The sequence below is a fragment of the Prionailurus viverrinus genome, chromosome B4 (assembly GCF_022837055.1).
Source record: "Prionailurus viverrinus isolate Anna chromosome B4, UM_Priviv_1.0, whole genome shotgun sequence".
NCBI classification, from domain to species: Eukaryota; Metazoa; Chordata; class Mammalia; order Carnivora; family Felidae; genus Prionailurus; species Prionailurus viverrinus.
In genome coordinates, this window is record NC_062567.1 from 11,569,432 (window position 1) to 11,588,466 (window position 19,035).

Consider the following 19,035-nt stretch of genomic DNA (forward strand, 5'->3'; position numbering starts at 1 on the left):
GAATACTATGAAAAATTATATGCCAACAAAGTGGATAATCTGGAAGAAATGGACAAATTCCTAGACATTCACATACTATCAAACTCAAACGGGACGAAATAGAAAATTTTACCAGACTCACGACAAGCCAAGAAATCAAATCGGTGATCAAAAATCTCCCAATGAGTAAGAGTCCTGCGCCAGATGGCTTCCCAGGGGAATTGTACTGGAAGCAGAGTTAATACCTATTCTTCTCAAACTGTTGCAAAAAGGGAAAAGCTCCCAGACTCATTCTATGAAGGCAGCATTACCTTGATTCCCAAGCTAAAGACCCCAAACTAATATCCCAAACTACAGATATTACAGGCCAATATCCCTGATGAACAGGGATGCAAAAATTCTCAACAAGATACTAGAAAATCAAATTCAACAGTATATTAAAAGAATTATTCACCATAAATTAAGTGGGATTCATTTCTGGGCTGCAGAGCTGGTTCAATATTTGCAAATCAATCAATGTGATACATCACAATAGAAGAAATGAGAAGAACCATGTGATCCTGTTAACAGATGCAGAAAAAGCACTTGACAAAATACAGCATCCTTCTTTTTTTTTTTCTTCATGTTTTTTATTTATTTTTGAGACAGAGACAGAGCATGAGCAGGGAAGGGGCAGAGAGAGGGGGAGACACAGAATCTGAAGCAGGCTCCAGCTCTGAGCCATCAGCACAGAGCCCGATGCAGGGATTGAAATCACAGACTGTGAGATCATAACCTGAGCCGAAGTCGGACGCTCAACCAACTGAGCCACCCAGGCGCCCCAACAGCATCTTTCTTAATAAAAATTCTCAAAGTCAGGATAGAAGGAACATACCTTAACATCATAAAAGCCACATATGGAAGGTCCACAGCTAATATCATCCTCCATGGGGAAAAACTGAAAGCTTTCCCCGGGATCAGGAACATGACAGGGATGTCCACTCTTACCACTGTTTAATAGTGTTGGAAATCCTAGCCTCAGCAATCAGACAACAAAATGAAATAAAAGGCATCCAAATCGACAAAGAAGTCAAACTTTCGCTCTTTGCAGATGGCATGATACTCTATGTAGAAAACCCGAAAAGACTCCACCAAAAAACTAGAGCTGATACAGGAATTCAGCAAAGTCGCAGGATATAAAATCAACGTACAGAAATCGGTTGCATTTCTGTACAACAATAATGAAACAACAGAAAGAGATATCAGGGAGTTGATCCCATTTACAATTGCATCAAAAACCATAAAATACCTTTTACCTAACCAAAGAGGTAAAAGATTTGTACACTGAAAACTACAGAAAGCTTATGAAATAAATGGAAGAAGACACAAAGAGATGGAAAAACATTCCATGCTCATGGATAGGAAGAACACATATTGTTAAAATGTCAATACTACCCAAAGCAATCTATACATTCAATGCAATCCCAATCAAAATAGCACCAGCATTCTTCACAGAGCTATAACAAATAATCCTAACATTTGTATGGAACCACAAAAGATCCCCAATAGCCAAAGTAATGTTGAAAAAGAAAACCAAAGCTGGAGGCAACACAATCTCATACTTCAGCCTGTATTACATAGCTGTAATCATCAAGACAGTATGGTATTGGCACAACAACAGACACACAGACCAATGGAATAGAAGAGAGAACCCAGAAATGGACCCACAAACGTATGGCCAACTAATCTTCAACAAAGCAGGAAAGAGTATCCAAGGGAAAAAAAGACCATCTTTTTAAGCAAATGGTTCTGGGAGAACTGGACAGCCACATGCAGAAGAATGAACCTGGACCTCTTTCTTACACATACACAAAAATAAACTCAAAATGGATGAAAGACCTAAATGTGAGACAGGAAACCATCAAAATCCTACAGGAGAAAACAGGTAACCTTTTGGACCTTGACTGCAGCAACTTCTTACTTGACATGTCTTCAGAGGCAAGGGAAACAAAAGCAAAAATGAACTATTGGGACCTCATCAAAATAAAAAGCTTCTGCACAGCAAAGGAAACAATCAGCAAAACTAAAAGGCAACTGATGGAATGGGAGAAGATATTTGCAAATGACATATCAGATAAAGGGTTAGTATCCAAAATCTGTAAAGAACTTACCAAACTTGACACCCAAGAAACAAATGATCCAGTGAAGAAATGGGCAGAAAACATGCAGAGACACTTTTCCAAAAAAGACATGCAGATGGCAGACACACGAAAAGATGCTCAACGTCGCTCATCATCAGGGAAATACAAATCAAAAGCACATTGAGATACCACCTCACATTGTTAGAACAGTTAAAGTTAACAAATCAGGAAACAACAGATGCTGGCGAGGATGTGGAGAAAGGGGATCTCTTTTGCACTGTTGGTGGGAATGCAAGCTGGTGCAGCCACTCTGGAAAACAGTATGGAGGTTCCTCAAAAAAATTAAAAATAGAATTACCCTATGACCCAGCGATTGCACTACTAGGAATTTATCCAAAGGTTACAGGAGTGCTGATTAAAGGGGCACATGAACCCCAATGTTTATAGCAGCACTATCAACAATAGCCAGAGTAAGGAAAGAGCCCAAATGTCCAGCGATGGATGAATGGATAAAGAAGATGTGGTATATATATACAATGGAGTATTACTCGGTGATAAAAACAATGAAATCTTGCAACAACATGGATGGAACCGGAGGGTATTATGCTAAGTGAAATTAGAGAAAGACATCTTATGACTTCACTCATATGTGGAATTTGAGAAACTCAACAGATGAAATAGGCGAAGGGTAGGAAAAATAAGCTAACAACAGAGAGGGAGGGAAACCATAAGAGACGCTTAAATACAGAGAACAAACAGGGTTGCTGGAGGGTGTTGGGTGAGGGATGGGCTAAATGTGCCACGGACAATAAGGAGGGAACTTGTTGGGATGAGCACTGGGTGTTATACGTAAGAGATGAATCACTGGATTCTACTAATGAAGCCAAGACTACACTGTAGGCTAACGAACTTGAGCATAAATTAAAAAAAAAATTTACTAACACATAGCTGCAATTTAATATAACACATAGAAAAAAGTACTTTTGTCATTAGGCTAAGTTACGACATTTTCCTGTTTCAGTGTTCCTTGGCCTCTTCACTTTAGTGTTACTACTGGTTTGTTCATCTGGCTCCCTGATAGATAGGAGCTCCTGCACTGCAGCGATTCCCTAACCCCAGAGCTAGCACAGTGCTTGACACAACTTGCGCTCAAGAACATTTGTTACATTTAATTATTCAACCTAGTCCTAACTTCATGTTTCAACAAAGTACTCCATCCAGGCACCTGGGTTCAACCAGAAATGCTTTGTAAACATACTAAGTTCAGAAAGAAGGGAGTACTTTACGGCTTCTCCTGCAGAACCACTTTTATTACAAATGATAGAAAAGCTACAAAACAAACATGGTGGTGGGAAATGGAAAAACTATGGCTGGGCGCCTAAAACAGAGTGATAACTGTGCAACCACAAGGTAAAGCGTTGCAGTGACAAAAGGGGGAAAAGGGGAAGCAACAAAGGAACAGAGAAGAAAATGGTATCATTTCAGAGGAATAGAGAAGACTGAACAAAAGGCAATTTCTGGAGAATGTCTAAGGACTGATGAATAGTAAACAATCTCCAAGTAAAATTATTCTCAAAGGTTACACAAATGCAGCACACTAAAATCAGACAAAAGATGGCAGTCAATATATCTCATCAATTTAAAAAAATAGCATTTAAAGGGCTCTTTTTATATCAAAAAATAGAGCCCTGGCCCAAACAAGGTTGCCTCCTGAAATATAATTATACCAGGGAGGGGCGCCTGGGTGGCTCAGTCGATGAAGCATTCGACTTTGGTTCAGGTCATGATCTCATCATTTGAGTTTGAGCCCCACATTGGGCTCTGTGCTGACAGCTCTGAGCCTGGAGCCTGCTTCAGATTCTGTGTCTCCCTCTCTCTCTGTGCTTCCCCCACTCGTACTCTTTCTCACTCACTCAAAAAAATAAAATGTAAAAAAAAATTAATTATACAAGGGAAAAGAAAGAGAGTAAGAGAAAATAAAACAAATCCCATGGTGTGTAATGCACAAACTTGTGTCTGTCATTTCAAATACCATTTATGTAGAATTCAGTGCTTTGAAGGAAACTGAATAAGCTCTATGCCACTTTTTTTTTTTTTTTTAACAACATGGTCAATTTACAGAGTAACTGAATAACCATGTAAACTAGATATAAGTCCATTTTAGGGAGGAGAAAACCGAGGTTAGGAACTTTCCCAAAATCACACAGCTGAGTAACAGAGGTAGGATTTGAATCCAGGCTGTCTGATACCAACAGAAGTGTCTTTAGCAGTTTAGAAAGACATTTTACTTTTAATTTTTAATTGTAGTTGATATATACTATCAAATTAGTTTCAGGCATTAAACAGTGATTCAGTAATTCTACAGGATACAAAATGTTTACCATGAGAAGTGTATTACAATATTTATTGACTGAATTCCCTGTGGCTTAAATTTTAGAACTGAAGTTACTACCTCATGACCCTCTTCCCATCCCCCCAACCTCCTCTTCTTTGGCAATCATCAATTTGTTCCCCCTGAGTCTGTTTCTCTTGTCTTTGTCATCATTGTTATATTGTTGGCTTGTTCATTTGTTTTTTAGATTCTACACATAAGTAAAATCATATGGTGTTTTTCTCTCTCTGGCTTATTTCCCTTAGCCTTATGCCCTGTGGTCCATCCATGTTGTTAATGACAAGATTTCATTCTTTTTTACGGCTGATATTCCTATGTGTATATACCACATTTTTATCTGTTCTTCTATAGACACTTAGGTTGTCTCCATATCTTGGCTACTATAAATAATGCTTCAGTAAACATACGGGGGCATATATCTTTCCAATTCAATGTTTTCCTTATCTTCTGGTAAATATCCAGGAATGGAATTACTGGATCGTGTGGTACTTGTATTTTTAATATTTTGAGGAAACTCACTACTGTTGTCCACGATGTGCCAGCCTGTATGAGCCTATATGCGCCACCAACAGTGTATGAGGATTCCTTTTTTTCCATTTTCTCCACATCCTTGCCAACGCTTTTTTCTTGTGTTTTTGATACTAGAGGGGATATCTTATCATGATTTTGATTTGCATTTACCACATATACATTTCAACTAATGTGACATTGAGCATATTTTCATGTTGTCTGTTGGCCCCCTATAGGTCTTCTTTGGGAAGATGTGTATAGAGGTGTTCTGCTCATTTTAAAATTGGGATTTTGGGGGGGGGGGTGTTGAGTTGTAGGAGTTCTTTTAATATTTTAGATAATAACCCCTTACTAGATATATGACTTGCAAATATCTTCTCTCATTTGGTGCTTGCCTCTTTGTTTTGTTGGCTTCCTTTGCTGTGTAAAAATTTTCTAGTTTGATGGTAGTCCCAACAGATTTTAATTTGTTTCCCTTGAGGAGACAAATCCAGAAAAAAGATTGCTGAGGTTGATCTCCAAATTACTGCCTATGTGTGTTTTTTATTAAATTTCTAATTAAAAAAATTTTTTTTAGGAGTTTATAGTTTCAGCTCTGACATTAAGCCTTTAATCTATTTTGAGTTTGTTTTTGTGTAGGGTGTAAGAAAGTGGTCCAGTTTTTCTAGCACCATTTATTGGAGAGACTGTCTTTTCCTTGTATATTCTTGCCTCTTCTGTCATAGATCAAATGACCATATACCATGGGTTTATTTCTGGGCTCTCTGTCCTGTTATATTGATCTGTGTGCCATACCACAATCATTTTGATTATCATAGCTTTGTAGTACATCTTGAGACCTGGAATTGTGATACCTCCAACTCTGTTCATCATTTTCAAGCTTGCATTGGCTATTTGGGGCCTTTTGGGGTTCCACACCCATTTTAGGATTTCTGTTCAAGTTCTGTCAAAGCCACTGTTGGTATTTTGATGGGAATTTCATTGAATCTGTAGATCACTTTGGTAATACGAACAATTTTAACAGTATTCTTCCAATCAAAGAGCATGGTACATCTTTCCATTTGTTTGTGTTGTCTTCAATTTCTTTCATCAGTGTCTTGCAGTTTTCAGAGTACAGGTCTTTCATCTCCTTGGTTAAAACTATATCGAGGTATGTTATTCTATTTGACGTACTTGTAAATGGGCTGGTTCCCTTTCCTTCTTGTGATTTCATTATTAGTGTATAGAGACACAACAGATTTCTGTGTATTGATTTCATATACTGTAACTTTCCTGAATTTATTAATTAGATTTAGTTTTTTGGTGGAGTCGTCATGATTTTCTCCATAAAGTAGTATGTCATCTGAAAACAGTGAATGTTATACTTCTTCTCTACTAATTTGGATGCCTGTTATCTTTTTCTTGTCCAACTGCTGCAACTTTGACTTCCAGTACTATGTTGAATAAAAGTGGCAAGAGTGGGCATCCTTGTCTTGTTCCTGATCCTAGGGAAAACCTTTCAGCTTCTCACCACTGAGTAGGTCAGCATTGGGTCTGTCACATATGGCCTTTATTATGTCAAGGTATGTTCCTTCTATATCCACTTTGTTGAGAATTTTATCATGAATGGATGTCGAATTTTGCCAAATGCTTTTTCTGCCATCTGTTGAGACAATCATGTATTCTGTTGTGTGTATTAAACCGTGCTTGCAACAAATCCCACTTGATTGTGGTAAATGATCCTTTTAATGTATTTTTCAATTTGGTTGCTAATATTTTGTTGAGGATTTTTGCATCTTAAATTCTCATTTTTGTTTTTTTTTTTTTTGAGTTGTTTAGTATCAGAGTAATACAAGTCCCATAAATTAATGTAAAAGCATTCCTTCCTCTTTTTCATTTTGGAATAGTATGAGAATGGTAAGTATTAAGTCTTCTTTAAATGTTTGGTAGAATTCACCAGCGAAGTCACTGTCCTGCATTTATGCTTCTCACAAGTTCTTTTGTTTTTAAAAAAAAATTTTTTTTAAATTTATTTTTATTTTTTGAGAGAGGGAGAAAGTGTGTGCAAGTGGGGGAGGGACAGAGAGAGAGAGAAAATCCCAAGCAGGCTGTGGAGCCTGTCACGGGGCCTAACCCCACAACCCTAGGATCATGACCTGAGCTGAAATCAAGAGTCAGACACTCAACCAACTGACCCACCCAGGCAGGCGCCCCTTGTTCCAAGTGTCTTGATTAGTGACTCAATGTTGTTTATAGTAATGGGACCGTTCTCAGAAGAAGGTTGTACATTTTTAGGAATTTGTTTCTTCTAGGTTAATTTGCCAATTTTTAAATAATAATCACTTGTAATTATTTGTATTTCTGTGTTCTCATAACTTCTCATTTCTGGTTTTGCTTGGGCCCTTTCTCTTTATTAGCTTCAGTAAAGGTTTATGAGTTTTATCTTTTCCAACAACTCAGTCTTGCTTTCATTGATCTGTTCCACTGTTGTTTGTTCTCTGTTCCGTTTATTTCTGCTCTGATCTTCATAATATCCTTCCTTCTACTAACTTAAGCCTTAATTTATTCCTCTTTTTTAGTTCCTTTAAGTATAAGTTTAGATTATTTATTCAAGATATTTCTTGTTTCTTCAAGTAGGCCTGTACTGAGATATACTTCCTTCTTAGAATTGCTTTTCCTTCATTCCAAAGATTGTGGACCATTGTGTTTTCGTTTGTCGACAAGTATTTCTTGATTTCCTCTTGGATTTCATTTTAGCCTCTAGGTGTTTGGGTTTCTCCTATTTGTTTTTTTCTTGTAACTGATTTCTAATTACTTGCTGTGGTAGGAAATGATGGTTCATTCGACTTCAGTGTTCTTAAATTTATTGAGACTTGTTCCGTGGCCTATCATATGATCTATCTTGGAGAATGTTCCATGTGCACTTGAAAAGAATGTGTGTTCTGCTGTTTTGGGGTAGAGTGTTCTACACATATCTGTTAAGTCCACCTGGTTGAACATGTTATTCAATGTCACTATTTCCTTGATTTTCTGTGTGGATGATCTAGCCACTGATGTAAGTGGGGTATTAAAGTCTCCTCCTATTATTATTATATTGTCAATTTTGCCCTTGATGTCTGTTAATATTTGCTTTATATAATTAGGTTTTGTTATATTGGGTGCACAGATATTTACAAATCCCATGTCTTCTTCTTGGATGGATCGATCGCTTTATCATTATGTAATGTCTTTTGTCTTGTTATGGCCTTTGTTTTAAAGTCTATTTTGTCTGCTCTAAGTATTGGTACCTAGTTTGTTTTTTTTTTAACTTCATTTGTATGAAATACTTTTCCAATTCTTCACTTTCAGTCTGTATGTGTTTTCTGAAGGAGTTTCTTGTAGGCAGCATATAGATGCATATTGTCCTTTATCCATTCAGTCACCCTATAGCTTTTGGTTGGAGCATTTAGTCCATTTATGTTAATGTAATTTTTACAGGTATGTTGCCATTTTGTTAATTGTTCTTTGGTTGTTTCTGTAGTTTTCTGTTCCTTTCTTTTCTGGTGGTCTGATGGTTCTCTTTAGTGTTATGTTTGAACTGCTTTCCCTTTGGGTATCTTTGGATTATCAGAGGGTTCATATATAACATCCTATGTGTGTGGCAGTCTATATTAAGTTGATGATTGTTTAAGTTCAAATACATTCTAGAAGCACTAAATATTTACTCCTTTAAATATTTACTTCCTCTTTGAGGAAGTTCTCATGGATTTCATCCACTCTTCTCTAAAGTCCTGTTAGTATCTTTATGACCGTTACTTTGAACTCTTTATCAGGTAGATTGCTTACCTCCATTTTGTTTAGCTCTTTTTCTGTAGTTTTGTCTGTTCTTTCATGTGGAACGCAGTCCGCTGTCTCCTCATTTTGTCTGAGTCTCTGTTTCTGTGTAGTTGGTAGGTCACTTAAAATTCCAGGTCTTGAAAGGAGTGGTCCTGTGGTGTAGTGCCCTCCTGTTCAGGAGAACCAGGAGTTCCTGGGGTGACCCCTATGTGGATTGCAAGTGCCCTAATGTTATGGCTGAGCAGCAAATCCTGTGGGCACCCTGGTGTGCAGATCATGTTCCCTGTGCAAGCAACTGAGAGAGAAAGTCATTTTCTGATACCTCGAGGTACTCCGAGATTTTTCTTTTATCCCATATCTTTGGTCACATCAATTAACCTCCAAAACATCTACTTTTTAAAGTTTTGTTATTTTTAAAACTTGTATAAAACATGAACCTGAATACAGTGCACATATCCAAACACTTCCCCCACAAAAGGGATACAAAAAAACCACAAAACTATGAACTTGCTTTAAAGACCATATGTAACACTTTATATAGGTCTGATACCTGATTCATTTTTGGGTCTGAGCACACCTATTGGTGTTTATTTTCATTTCTGAATTTGAGATTATTCATTAAACTGAGCCAAGTAAAGCTTATTTCATCCAGTGGTGGGTAAATATACAGAGGTCAGTAGGTTGTACTTTTCATCTGAAGATTTAGAATGATATGTTTTTGAAAAGTGATGATTATTAAGTCCAAGAGAAAATAAACTAGCATGTTTCTTAAGTTAGAAAAAAGGCAGAGTGGAAGAAGCTAAATCAGAGTCAAGTCACTACTACAAGCACCATTCGATGTATAGAGAGAAACGATCTCACATTTATAAAGTGGATACTGTGTGTTAAGTACTAGACAAGGTTCTTTCCACAACATTACTCATTTAATCTTCATGATGATTCTAAAAAATAGATGTGGTTATTTTCATTTGATGGATAGGAAAAAAGACTCATCAGACCCAAAAGCAACTAGCCTAAAGCTAGAAAAAAAAACTGAATCCATTCAGGAGTTCAAAAGGACTTATTGATTCCACAATGTAGATTTTCCTGTTATCGTAATTTACAATGGCATTTCAGGTATGACTTGGTTTTAGTTATATACAAATGCAAAATTGATCAAATTAACCCACCTATAGTGATACAGTGGACGCTCTAGTGATATATATGTGAACTTTTAAAACTTTCTTTGCTAGAAATGTTAGACTCAGACTCAGACTCATAAGGATAATTTGTCTTATCCTTCTGCATCTTTTCCCAGCACAATCAATTATATGGAGTGGAGTGATGTCAGCAAGATGGTGTGCGAGGAGGCCCCGAGGCATTATCTCCTTCCACTCCCCACAAAAAACAACAAAAGCAGTAAGTAGGTAACCATAAACTTAAGAAAACACCTCAGGCAAAGCTCTAGAGTACAGAGAAGCAGCAGCAGCAACAACCCTGTGGGGTTCAGAATAATGGAGGATGGCCGCATCCAGAAGTACAGCAAACATATTCCCTGGGTCATTCGTCTCCTAGTCAAGATCAGAGTGCCACCAGGGAGGATCCCCTCTGAGGAAGTTCACTACATGGCATAATGGAAAAGAAGAGAACCCCAGCACGCCTCACCATGGTGACATCTGCAGCCTTCGCTTCGCCCGCCTTCAGCAACGTTGATTCCAGTTGAAGGAGCTACCCACAACCCCCCCTCACTTTGCGTCTACTTCCAGAGGCTGGAGCTGCTGCTGCAGTGAGCCCTTCAGCACCACTGTCTCACTCCCTCAGAGGGGGGCAATAGAGCACTTCACCATATGTGAGATCAGAGGTGCCACAGGTCTGTGTCCCACCTCTGCCCACCGCCCCACCCCCCCCAGATTGCGGCTTTATCCCACCACTACCAGGGTGCCAATGGACACATCACTGCTGGCAAGGGGTACTAGTGCCCTGAGCCATACCCCATGTCCTGGATCACAGCTTTGAACATCACTTCCAGGGCTGTGTTGCCATTGCTCTGAGCCCAGTTCCCCAGGACCTGACATGCAGCTTCAACAGACCACCACTGACATTGTGCTGCTGACCTGTGACTGCTTCCTGGAGCCCAAGTTGGGACTTTGGCTGACTCTATGCAGGCTATGCTGCTACTGCATCGTGTCATCACAGGGCCTGTGCCACTACTGTGTGACCCAACACTACCTAGTCACCTGAGTGAGCCCCTAAAGCCCAGTTCTGTGGGATATCTGCACACACATGGACCCCAGACACCAGTACCACAGAGGCACTTGCACTTGCCCAGGATCTAGGCACTGTGATAGTTCTACACGTGCCTGATCCTTGGACCCTGATGTTAATAATGCTCTGAGGGCCAGCAGGCAAGACAAAGAGCAGAGAATACCCTCAGCAAGAACTTCCTCCCACAGGCAAAAGGGAAGAACAGAAATATTCCAGCAGCCACAGCCTTCGCCTCTGAGGACCCCAACAGCACTACCAGCCACTGCTACCTGTAGGAAACTGTGCAGTCGTAGCCACAGAAGATCCCCACGCTATGGTCAATGTCAAACTCAGCCAATGAAGATGTACACAGTCGGTACCACTGTGCGGTCTCAAAAATCCACGATGCTGTATCCCACCTAGGGGGTGCCATAGCAGCCACCTCCAGGTTAAAGTCTTCCACCAATGAAGCCAGTCCAAAAAGGTGGGAAAAGGTAACTTACAACTTCAAGTGCACAGACATAAATGCAAAGCCATCAGAAACATGAAGAAGCAAGAAAAGATAAAACCACCAAAACAGTGTAATTTTCCAGTAACTGACCCCATAGAAATGAGTATCTGCAAGTTACCTGAAAAAGAATTCAAGAGAATTCAGAAAACTCAATGAATTTAGGAAAACAACATGAGAACAAAAAGAAGTTCAACAAAGAAGTATACATCAAAGAAATGAAATTTTGGAGCTTAAGGATATAAGAAATGCAATGAAAAAAGCAACAAGTAGCTTGAACAGGCTCAATCAGGCAGAAGAAAGATGGATAGGTCTCTGGATATTATCAGGTCAAAGGAAAATGAAGAAATTAGAATGAAAAAGACTGAGAAATCCGAAATGCATTACACTGTTGGGCATCAACAAGAAAATCAATATATGCATTACGGAAGTTCCAGAGGGAAGAGAGGGGGAAAGAAATGAAAACTTCCCAATTCTGGAGAAAGAGATAGCCATTCAGGTAACATGAAGGTCTAAGATCCAAAGACATCTTCACTAAGACATATTATTGTAATCAAACTCACTAAATTCAAAGACAGAGAATTTTGAAAGCAGCAACAGAAAAAAAAAAAAAAGACTCCTCTCACACAATGGAATCTCAAGCCTATCAGCAGGTTTCTCAGCAGAAACCTTACAGGTCAAGAGAGTTTGGGATGCTACATTCAAAGTGCTCAAAAGAAAAAATTGTTAAAGAATACTTTACCCAGCAAAACTGTCATTCACAAAGGAGACAGAGATAAACATATTCCCAGACAAACAAAAGCCGAGGAATTTATCACCATGAGCCTGCCCTATAAGAAATACTGTTTTTTTTCAAGCTGAAATGAAAGGGTGCTGAATTAGTAACATGAGGACATAAATAAGTATAAAATTCATTGGTAAATGTGAATATACAGTGCAATTCAAAATCCTCTATTGAAAGTGTAATAGAGAATTGTTTATGTCCAACACCTCAAGGAACTAGAAAGAAAAAAATAAATGAAGCCCCAAATTAATGGAAGGGAAAAAAGAACAAGGATCAGAGTGGAAATAAATGAAATAGAAATGAAACAGAAAAGGTGAATGAAACTAAGAGCTGATTTTTTGAAAACAGAATTGAGAAACCTTTAATAAGACACATCAAGGAAAAAAAAAAAGACTCGAATAAAATCAGAATAGAAGATGTGACATCTGATACCACGATCATAGAAATACAAATGATCAGAGGAGACTACTATTAACATTTATATACTAAATAACTGGACAACTGGACAAGAAAAAATGGATAAATTGCTACAAACATACAACAGATCAACGGTGAGTAAAGAGATTGAATCAGTAATCAAAAATCCGGTCAACAGACACAAGTCCAGGACCCGATAGCTTCACTGGTGAATTCTAAATATGTTGAAAGAATACATACCAATTCTTCCCAAACTCTTCCAGAAGTAGAAGAGGCAGAAATACTCCCTAACTCCTTTCATGAAGCCAGGATTATCCTGATATCCAAACTAGACAAAAATGGCACAAGAAAGGAAAATTGCAGGCCAATATCCCTGATTAACACAGATGCAAAAATCTTCAACAAAATATTAGCAAATATTAAACAATACATAAAAGGTACCACGTACAACCATCAAGTGGGGTTTTTTCCAAGGATGAAAGGATAATTTAAAATACACGAATCAACCAATATGACATACCATATTAACAGAATGAAAGATAAAAAACCATATGATCATCTCAAGAGACGCCAAAAAAGCCTCTGACAAAAATGAACATCCATTCATGATTAAAACTCTCCACATAGTGGATATAAACGGAACTACCTCAACATAATAAAGGCCATGTTTGACTAGCCCACAGCTATTATCACACTTAATAGTGAAAAGCTGAAACCTTTTCCTTTAAGATCAGACAAGACAAGGATATCTACCCTTGCCACTTTCATTCAACACAGTATGAGAAGTCCTAGCCAAGCAATTAGGCAAGAGAAAAAAAGGGCATCCAAATTGGGAAGGATGAACTAAACCTGTCACTGTCTACAGAGGACATGACAGTATATTTAAAAAAAAAAAAACACAAAAAAACCCCTAAACACTCCACTAAAAAAGTGGTTAAACAAATTCAGTGAGGTTGCAGAATATAAAAACCTGTTATATGTCTGTACGCTTATAATGAACTATCAGAAAGAGAAATTAAGAAAATAATTCCATGTACTATTATGTAAAAAGAATAAAATAGGAATAAATTTAATAAGGAGGTGAAAGAGCTGTAACTGAAAACTGGAACACATTAATGAAACTGAAAACACAAATAAAAAGAAGGTTATTCTGTGTTTATGGACTGGAAGAATTAATATTGTTAAAATGTCTACACTACCCAAAGCAATCTACAGATTCAATGCAATCCCTATCAAAATACCAATGGCATAGTACACAGAACTAGAATCAACAATTCTAAAATTTCTGCGGAAACACAAAGATCCCAAATACTCAAAGAAGTCTTGAGAAAGAAGAAAGCTGGACACATCACACTTCCTGACTGTAAAGTACATTACAAAGTTATAGTAATCAAAACAGTATGATACTGGCATAAAAAAAGACACATAATTCAATGGAACAGAGACCTGAAACTATAAACGGGCAATTAATAACAAAGGAATCAAGACATACAAGGAGGAAAGGATAGCCTCTTCTATGAATGGTATTGGGAAATGTGGAAAGCTACATGCAAAAGAACAGAACTGGACCACTATCTTATACCATACATAAAAATTTAACCCATTCAATACTAGAATATAATATCTGGTTTTCTTTTTCTTTTTTTTTTTTTTTTCAACATTTATTTATTTTTGGGACAGAGAGAGACAGAGCATGAACGGGGGAGGGGCAGAGAGAGAGGGAGACACAGAATCGGAAACAGGCTCCAGGCTCTGAGCCATCAGCCCAGAGCCTGACACGGGGCTCGAACTCACGGACGGCGAGATCGTGACCTGGCTGAAGTCGGACGCTTAACCGACTGCGCCACCCAGGCGCCCCAATAATATCTGGTTTTCTAATAAAAGTTTTATGTTTTCTAAGTGGTAAGCTTCAAGACATGTCTTGGCTATGACTTTTTGAATTTAACCCCAAAGGAAAGGCAACAAAATCAAATGTACATAAAACTAAAAAGCTACACAGTGAATGAAATAATCAACGAAATGAAAAGTCAACCTACCAAATAGGAGAAAATATTTGCAAATGATGTACCTGATAAGGGGTTATTATCCAAAATACATAAAGAACTCATACAACTCAACAGCAAAAAACCCATGCAATATTTTTAAAATATGGGTAGAGGATCTGGATAGACAGTGGATATAAAGTGGATATAGAGGATCTGGATAGACAGTGGATAAAGTGGATATAAAGATGGCCAACAGGTACATGAAAGGTACCACTAGTCATCAGGGAAATGCAAATCAAAACTACCATGAGATATCACTTCACACTTTTTGAATGGCTATTACCAAAGAGACAAGAAATAACAAGTGTTGGCAAGGATGTAGAGAAAAGGGAACATTTATGCACTGTTGGTGGGAATGACAGATGACATTATCATATTTATATTATATATATATGATATTAACATAAATATAAAACCCTAAAAACTCCATTAAACCACTGCTAGAACTAATCAATTATTTCAGTAAATTTGCAGGATACAAAATCAACATACTAACATCAGTTGCATTTCTATACATCAATGGACTATCTGAAAGAAAAATTAAGAAAGCAATCCCACTTACAACAGCAATGAAAACAATGAAATACTTAGAAATAAGTTTAACCACAGAGATGTAAGACTTATACACCAAAAACTGAGACACTGATGAGAGACTGAAGACTAACAAATGGAAAGATACCCCATATACTTGGATTGGCAGAGTATCGTGAAAATGTCCATAGTATCCAAAGCAATCTATAGGTTTCATGCAATCCTTATCAACGTTCCAATGGAATTTTTCACAGACGGAAAAATTATTTTGGAACCACAGAAGGCCCCACGTAGCCAAAGCAATCCTGGGAAAGAGAAATAAAGCTGGAGGCATCATGCCACTCGATTTCAACCTGCATTACACAGCTACAATAATCAAAGGAGTATGGCTCTGGCATAAAAACAGGCACATAGACCAGTTTAACAGAATGGAGAGCCCAGATGTGAACCCATGCATATATGGTTGACTAATTTTTCACAAGGGTGCCAGAAACATACAGTGAAGAAAGGATAGTCTCTTCAATAGATGGTTTTGGAAAAACTGGATAGCCACATGAAATGGATATGAAATGAAACCAGATCCCTTACACCACACAAAATTAACTTGAAGTGGATCAGAGACTTAAATGTAAGATCTGAAACTGTAAAACTCCTATAAGAAAACATAGGAAAAAAGATCCTCATCACTGGTCTTGCCACTGATTTCTTGGGTAAGACACCAAAACACAAGCAATAAAAACTAAAACAAGTGGGGCTATATTAAATTAAAAAGCCTCTGCAGAGCAAAGGCAATAAATTGAAAAGGCAACCTATAGAACAGGAGAAGATCTTTGCAAACCATCTATCCGATAAGGGGCTAATACCCACAACATTAAGAACTCAAGGAATTTAATAGCAAAAAAGAAAATAACCCAACTAAAAATGGGCCATGGGTCTGAGTAGACATTGTTCTAAAGACAACATACAGACAGACAACAGGCATATGAAAAGATGTTCAATATTACTAACCATAAGGACAGTGAAATTCAAAACTACAATGAGGTATCATCTCACACTTGTTAAGATGGCTTTTATCAAAGAGATGAGATAAATGTTGGTGAGTATGTGGAGAGAACAGCACCTCTATACACTGTTGGTGAAAATATAAAACAGTAACCCATTAAAAAATAGTATGGAGTTCCTCAAAAAATTAAAAACAGAACTACCATATGATCCAGCAATCCTACTGGTAGGTATTCTCTGAAGGCAGCAAAATCAGTAATTTGAGGAGATATCTGCACAACCCAAGTCACTGCAGCATTATTCACAACAGCCAAGATATGGAAACAACCTAAGTGTCCAGAGATGGATAAAGAAGATGTGGTTTATATATGCATAAACAATGGAATATTGATTAGCCATGACAAGTAGGAAATCCTACCTTCTATAAGTAATATGGGTGGACCTTGACAGCATTATACTAAGTGAAGTAAACGAGACAGATAAAAGACAAATGCTGCACAAAGATCGATTTGCGAAACAGTAGAATGGTGGTTACAGGGGCTGGGCAGGGTAGATTAATTGGGGAGATGTTTAAGACGTTACTTGCAACTAGTAGATAAATGAGTTCGGGAGAGCTAATGCACAGCATAGTGATTATAGTACAAAATTCTATACTATGCTACAAGACTAGATCTTAATTGTTCTCACCAAAGAAAAATTATAACTATGTGACATGACAGAGGTGTCAGTTAATGCTACTGTAGTAATCATTTTGTAATATATAAATTATAAAAGCAACACTTGGTATACCTTAAATTTACAGAATATTATTTGTCAATTTTATTTCAATTTTTAAATAACACTCTGGAAGACTTACTTAATATTAGTTTGAATAATAAAGGAATACCTTTTCAAAAACCTTGTTCAGAAGGTGGTATTTTCCCGTTTAACACGGACAGAGGTCAAGATTCAAGTAACCATAACTTTGTTACCCCCAAGAAACCTGCAAACCTTCTATTATGCTATGAGAGGATTTGACAATCACTTAAGTATCCTTATTTGTTCCCATTTTGACACTTCCCCTTTAAAATTTTCAAGAAATGCAATCTACATTTCCTTCAACAATCTAAAAACACTTTTGGATACAACTCAGGGATCAATATATTTCAAATATGTAAAGAAATAAAACACAGAGTCAGTGTTAATAAAATAATAAAATCTGTTACCTTCTGGATCATAGGTTTGAAAAACTCTCCTGGCTTGTTCTGAAGGTGCCTCAGGAGCAACTAAAGCCATGTCCTGAAAAGACAGAAAGCACGCTATCAACCAGCTACAATAATATCATGACCTTAAAAATAAACAGGACAAATACAAGGCTAGGGTGAGGACACAGGACATCGGGAGTCAGAAGACTTGGAGTTATATTTCTATCAGATATGTGTGACTAGGTAAGTCACAAACTCTCTGGGCCTTCACTGTACATTTGAAATTTGAAAAACAGGACAAGTACTTCAGCCAAAGGGAATTGTTGTGATCGTGACACTGAAGCTTTATATAAAAGCTCTTGAAAAGTTTAGTATTACAGAGATGAGTCATTACTATAAAATAGAATCTGCAAAAAGCAATGATCTATACATCATTGTTCAAATAAAAATAAACAGAACTTAAAATATACTCTACTTTTCAAATATTTAAAAATTAAATCAAGATCTATGATAGCAAACAATTACATAGAAATGCATTTGAAATTTATTAGTTTAGTAAGCATTTTACATCAATACCTGGCCACAGATCAACAATCAAGTTTTGCATGTCCAGGATTTTAATTTTTCTTAACTCAAAGGAAACATCTAGAAGGCAGATTTCTTTTTCCCATCAAACGAATTCTCTATCATATCTAATTTCTTTACATAGTAAGCCATATTACAATTTATCAAAAATAACCACAAAATTGAGTGTTAACTTGGACTCTTCACAAAACTTTACTCCATATAAACTGTTAGAAAATTCTATTTGACTGACAGAAATGTAGAATCTGGGCCCCAGTTGTCCTCTATTCATAGTGTTGGTCTGAGCCTCTGTCTATAATTGTGTTCACTGACCCAAACCTCCTCAGGGAACAAGTTTCTAACTACCTCAATTTACCTTCTTGAATCCTCTTTAAGAAGTTATGGGATATACAATTTGAAATGCTGTTCCTCTTTGTAAACACATTTTTTTTTTTTTAAGCTTTTTTTTTTAATTTTTTTTTTTTTTTCAACGTTTATTTATTTTTGGGACAGAGAGAGACAGAGCATGAACGGGGGAGGGGCAGAGAGAGAGGGAGACACAGAATCGGAAACAGGCTCCAGGCTCTGAGCCATCAGCCCAGAGCCTGACGCGGGGCTCGAACTCACAGACCGCGAGATCGTGACCTGGCTGAAGTCGGACGCTTAACCGACTGCGCCACCCAGGCGCCCCTGTAAACACATTTTTGTAGGAAATGTACTAATTATCTTTTGTCCTAATCACTCCCCACCCCTGCCGCTTCACCCCAAAGATGAAGGAACAAAGTGTAAGAATCAATTAGAGTAGTTCTTATGAGACTAGGTGCCTCAGTTTATATGGGAACATAAGTCAAATGGGAATAGGAATTAAAACAATGACACATTTTTCAGGTATTAAAGTAAAAAAAAAATGCTATTTTATAACACAGTCAAATTTGTTCTTTCCCACTTACTAGCCCTTTGCCTGCAGTTTCAATACTACTT

General features: G+C 37.5%; 1 protein-coding gene across 4 annotated transcripts in view; it reads right to left on the reverse strand.

The window, feature by feature from the left end:
• The window catches only part of MINDY3 (MINDY lysine 48 deubiquitinase 3), a 95,779-nt gene that overhangs the window by 14,735 nt on the left and 62,009 nt on the right, over positions 1-19,035 (reverse strand). For all 4 annotated transcript variants that reach the window (XM_047868231.1, XM_047868232.1, XM_047868230.1 and 1 more), the window contains one exon: positions 17,512-17,584. In XM_047868231.1, coding sequence (XP_047724187.1) covers positions 17,512-17,584 — 73 coding nt within the window. The remainder of the gene's footprint in view (positions 1-17,511; positions 17,585-19,035) is intronic.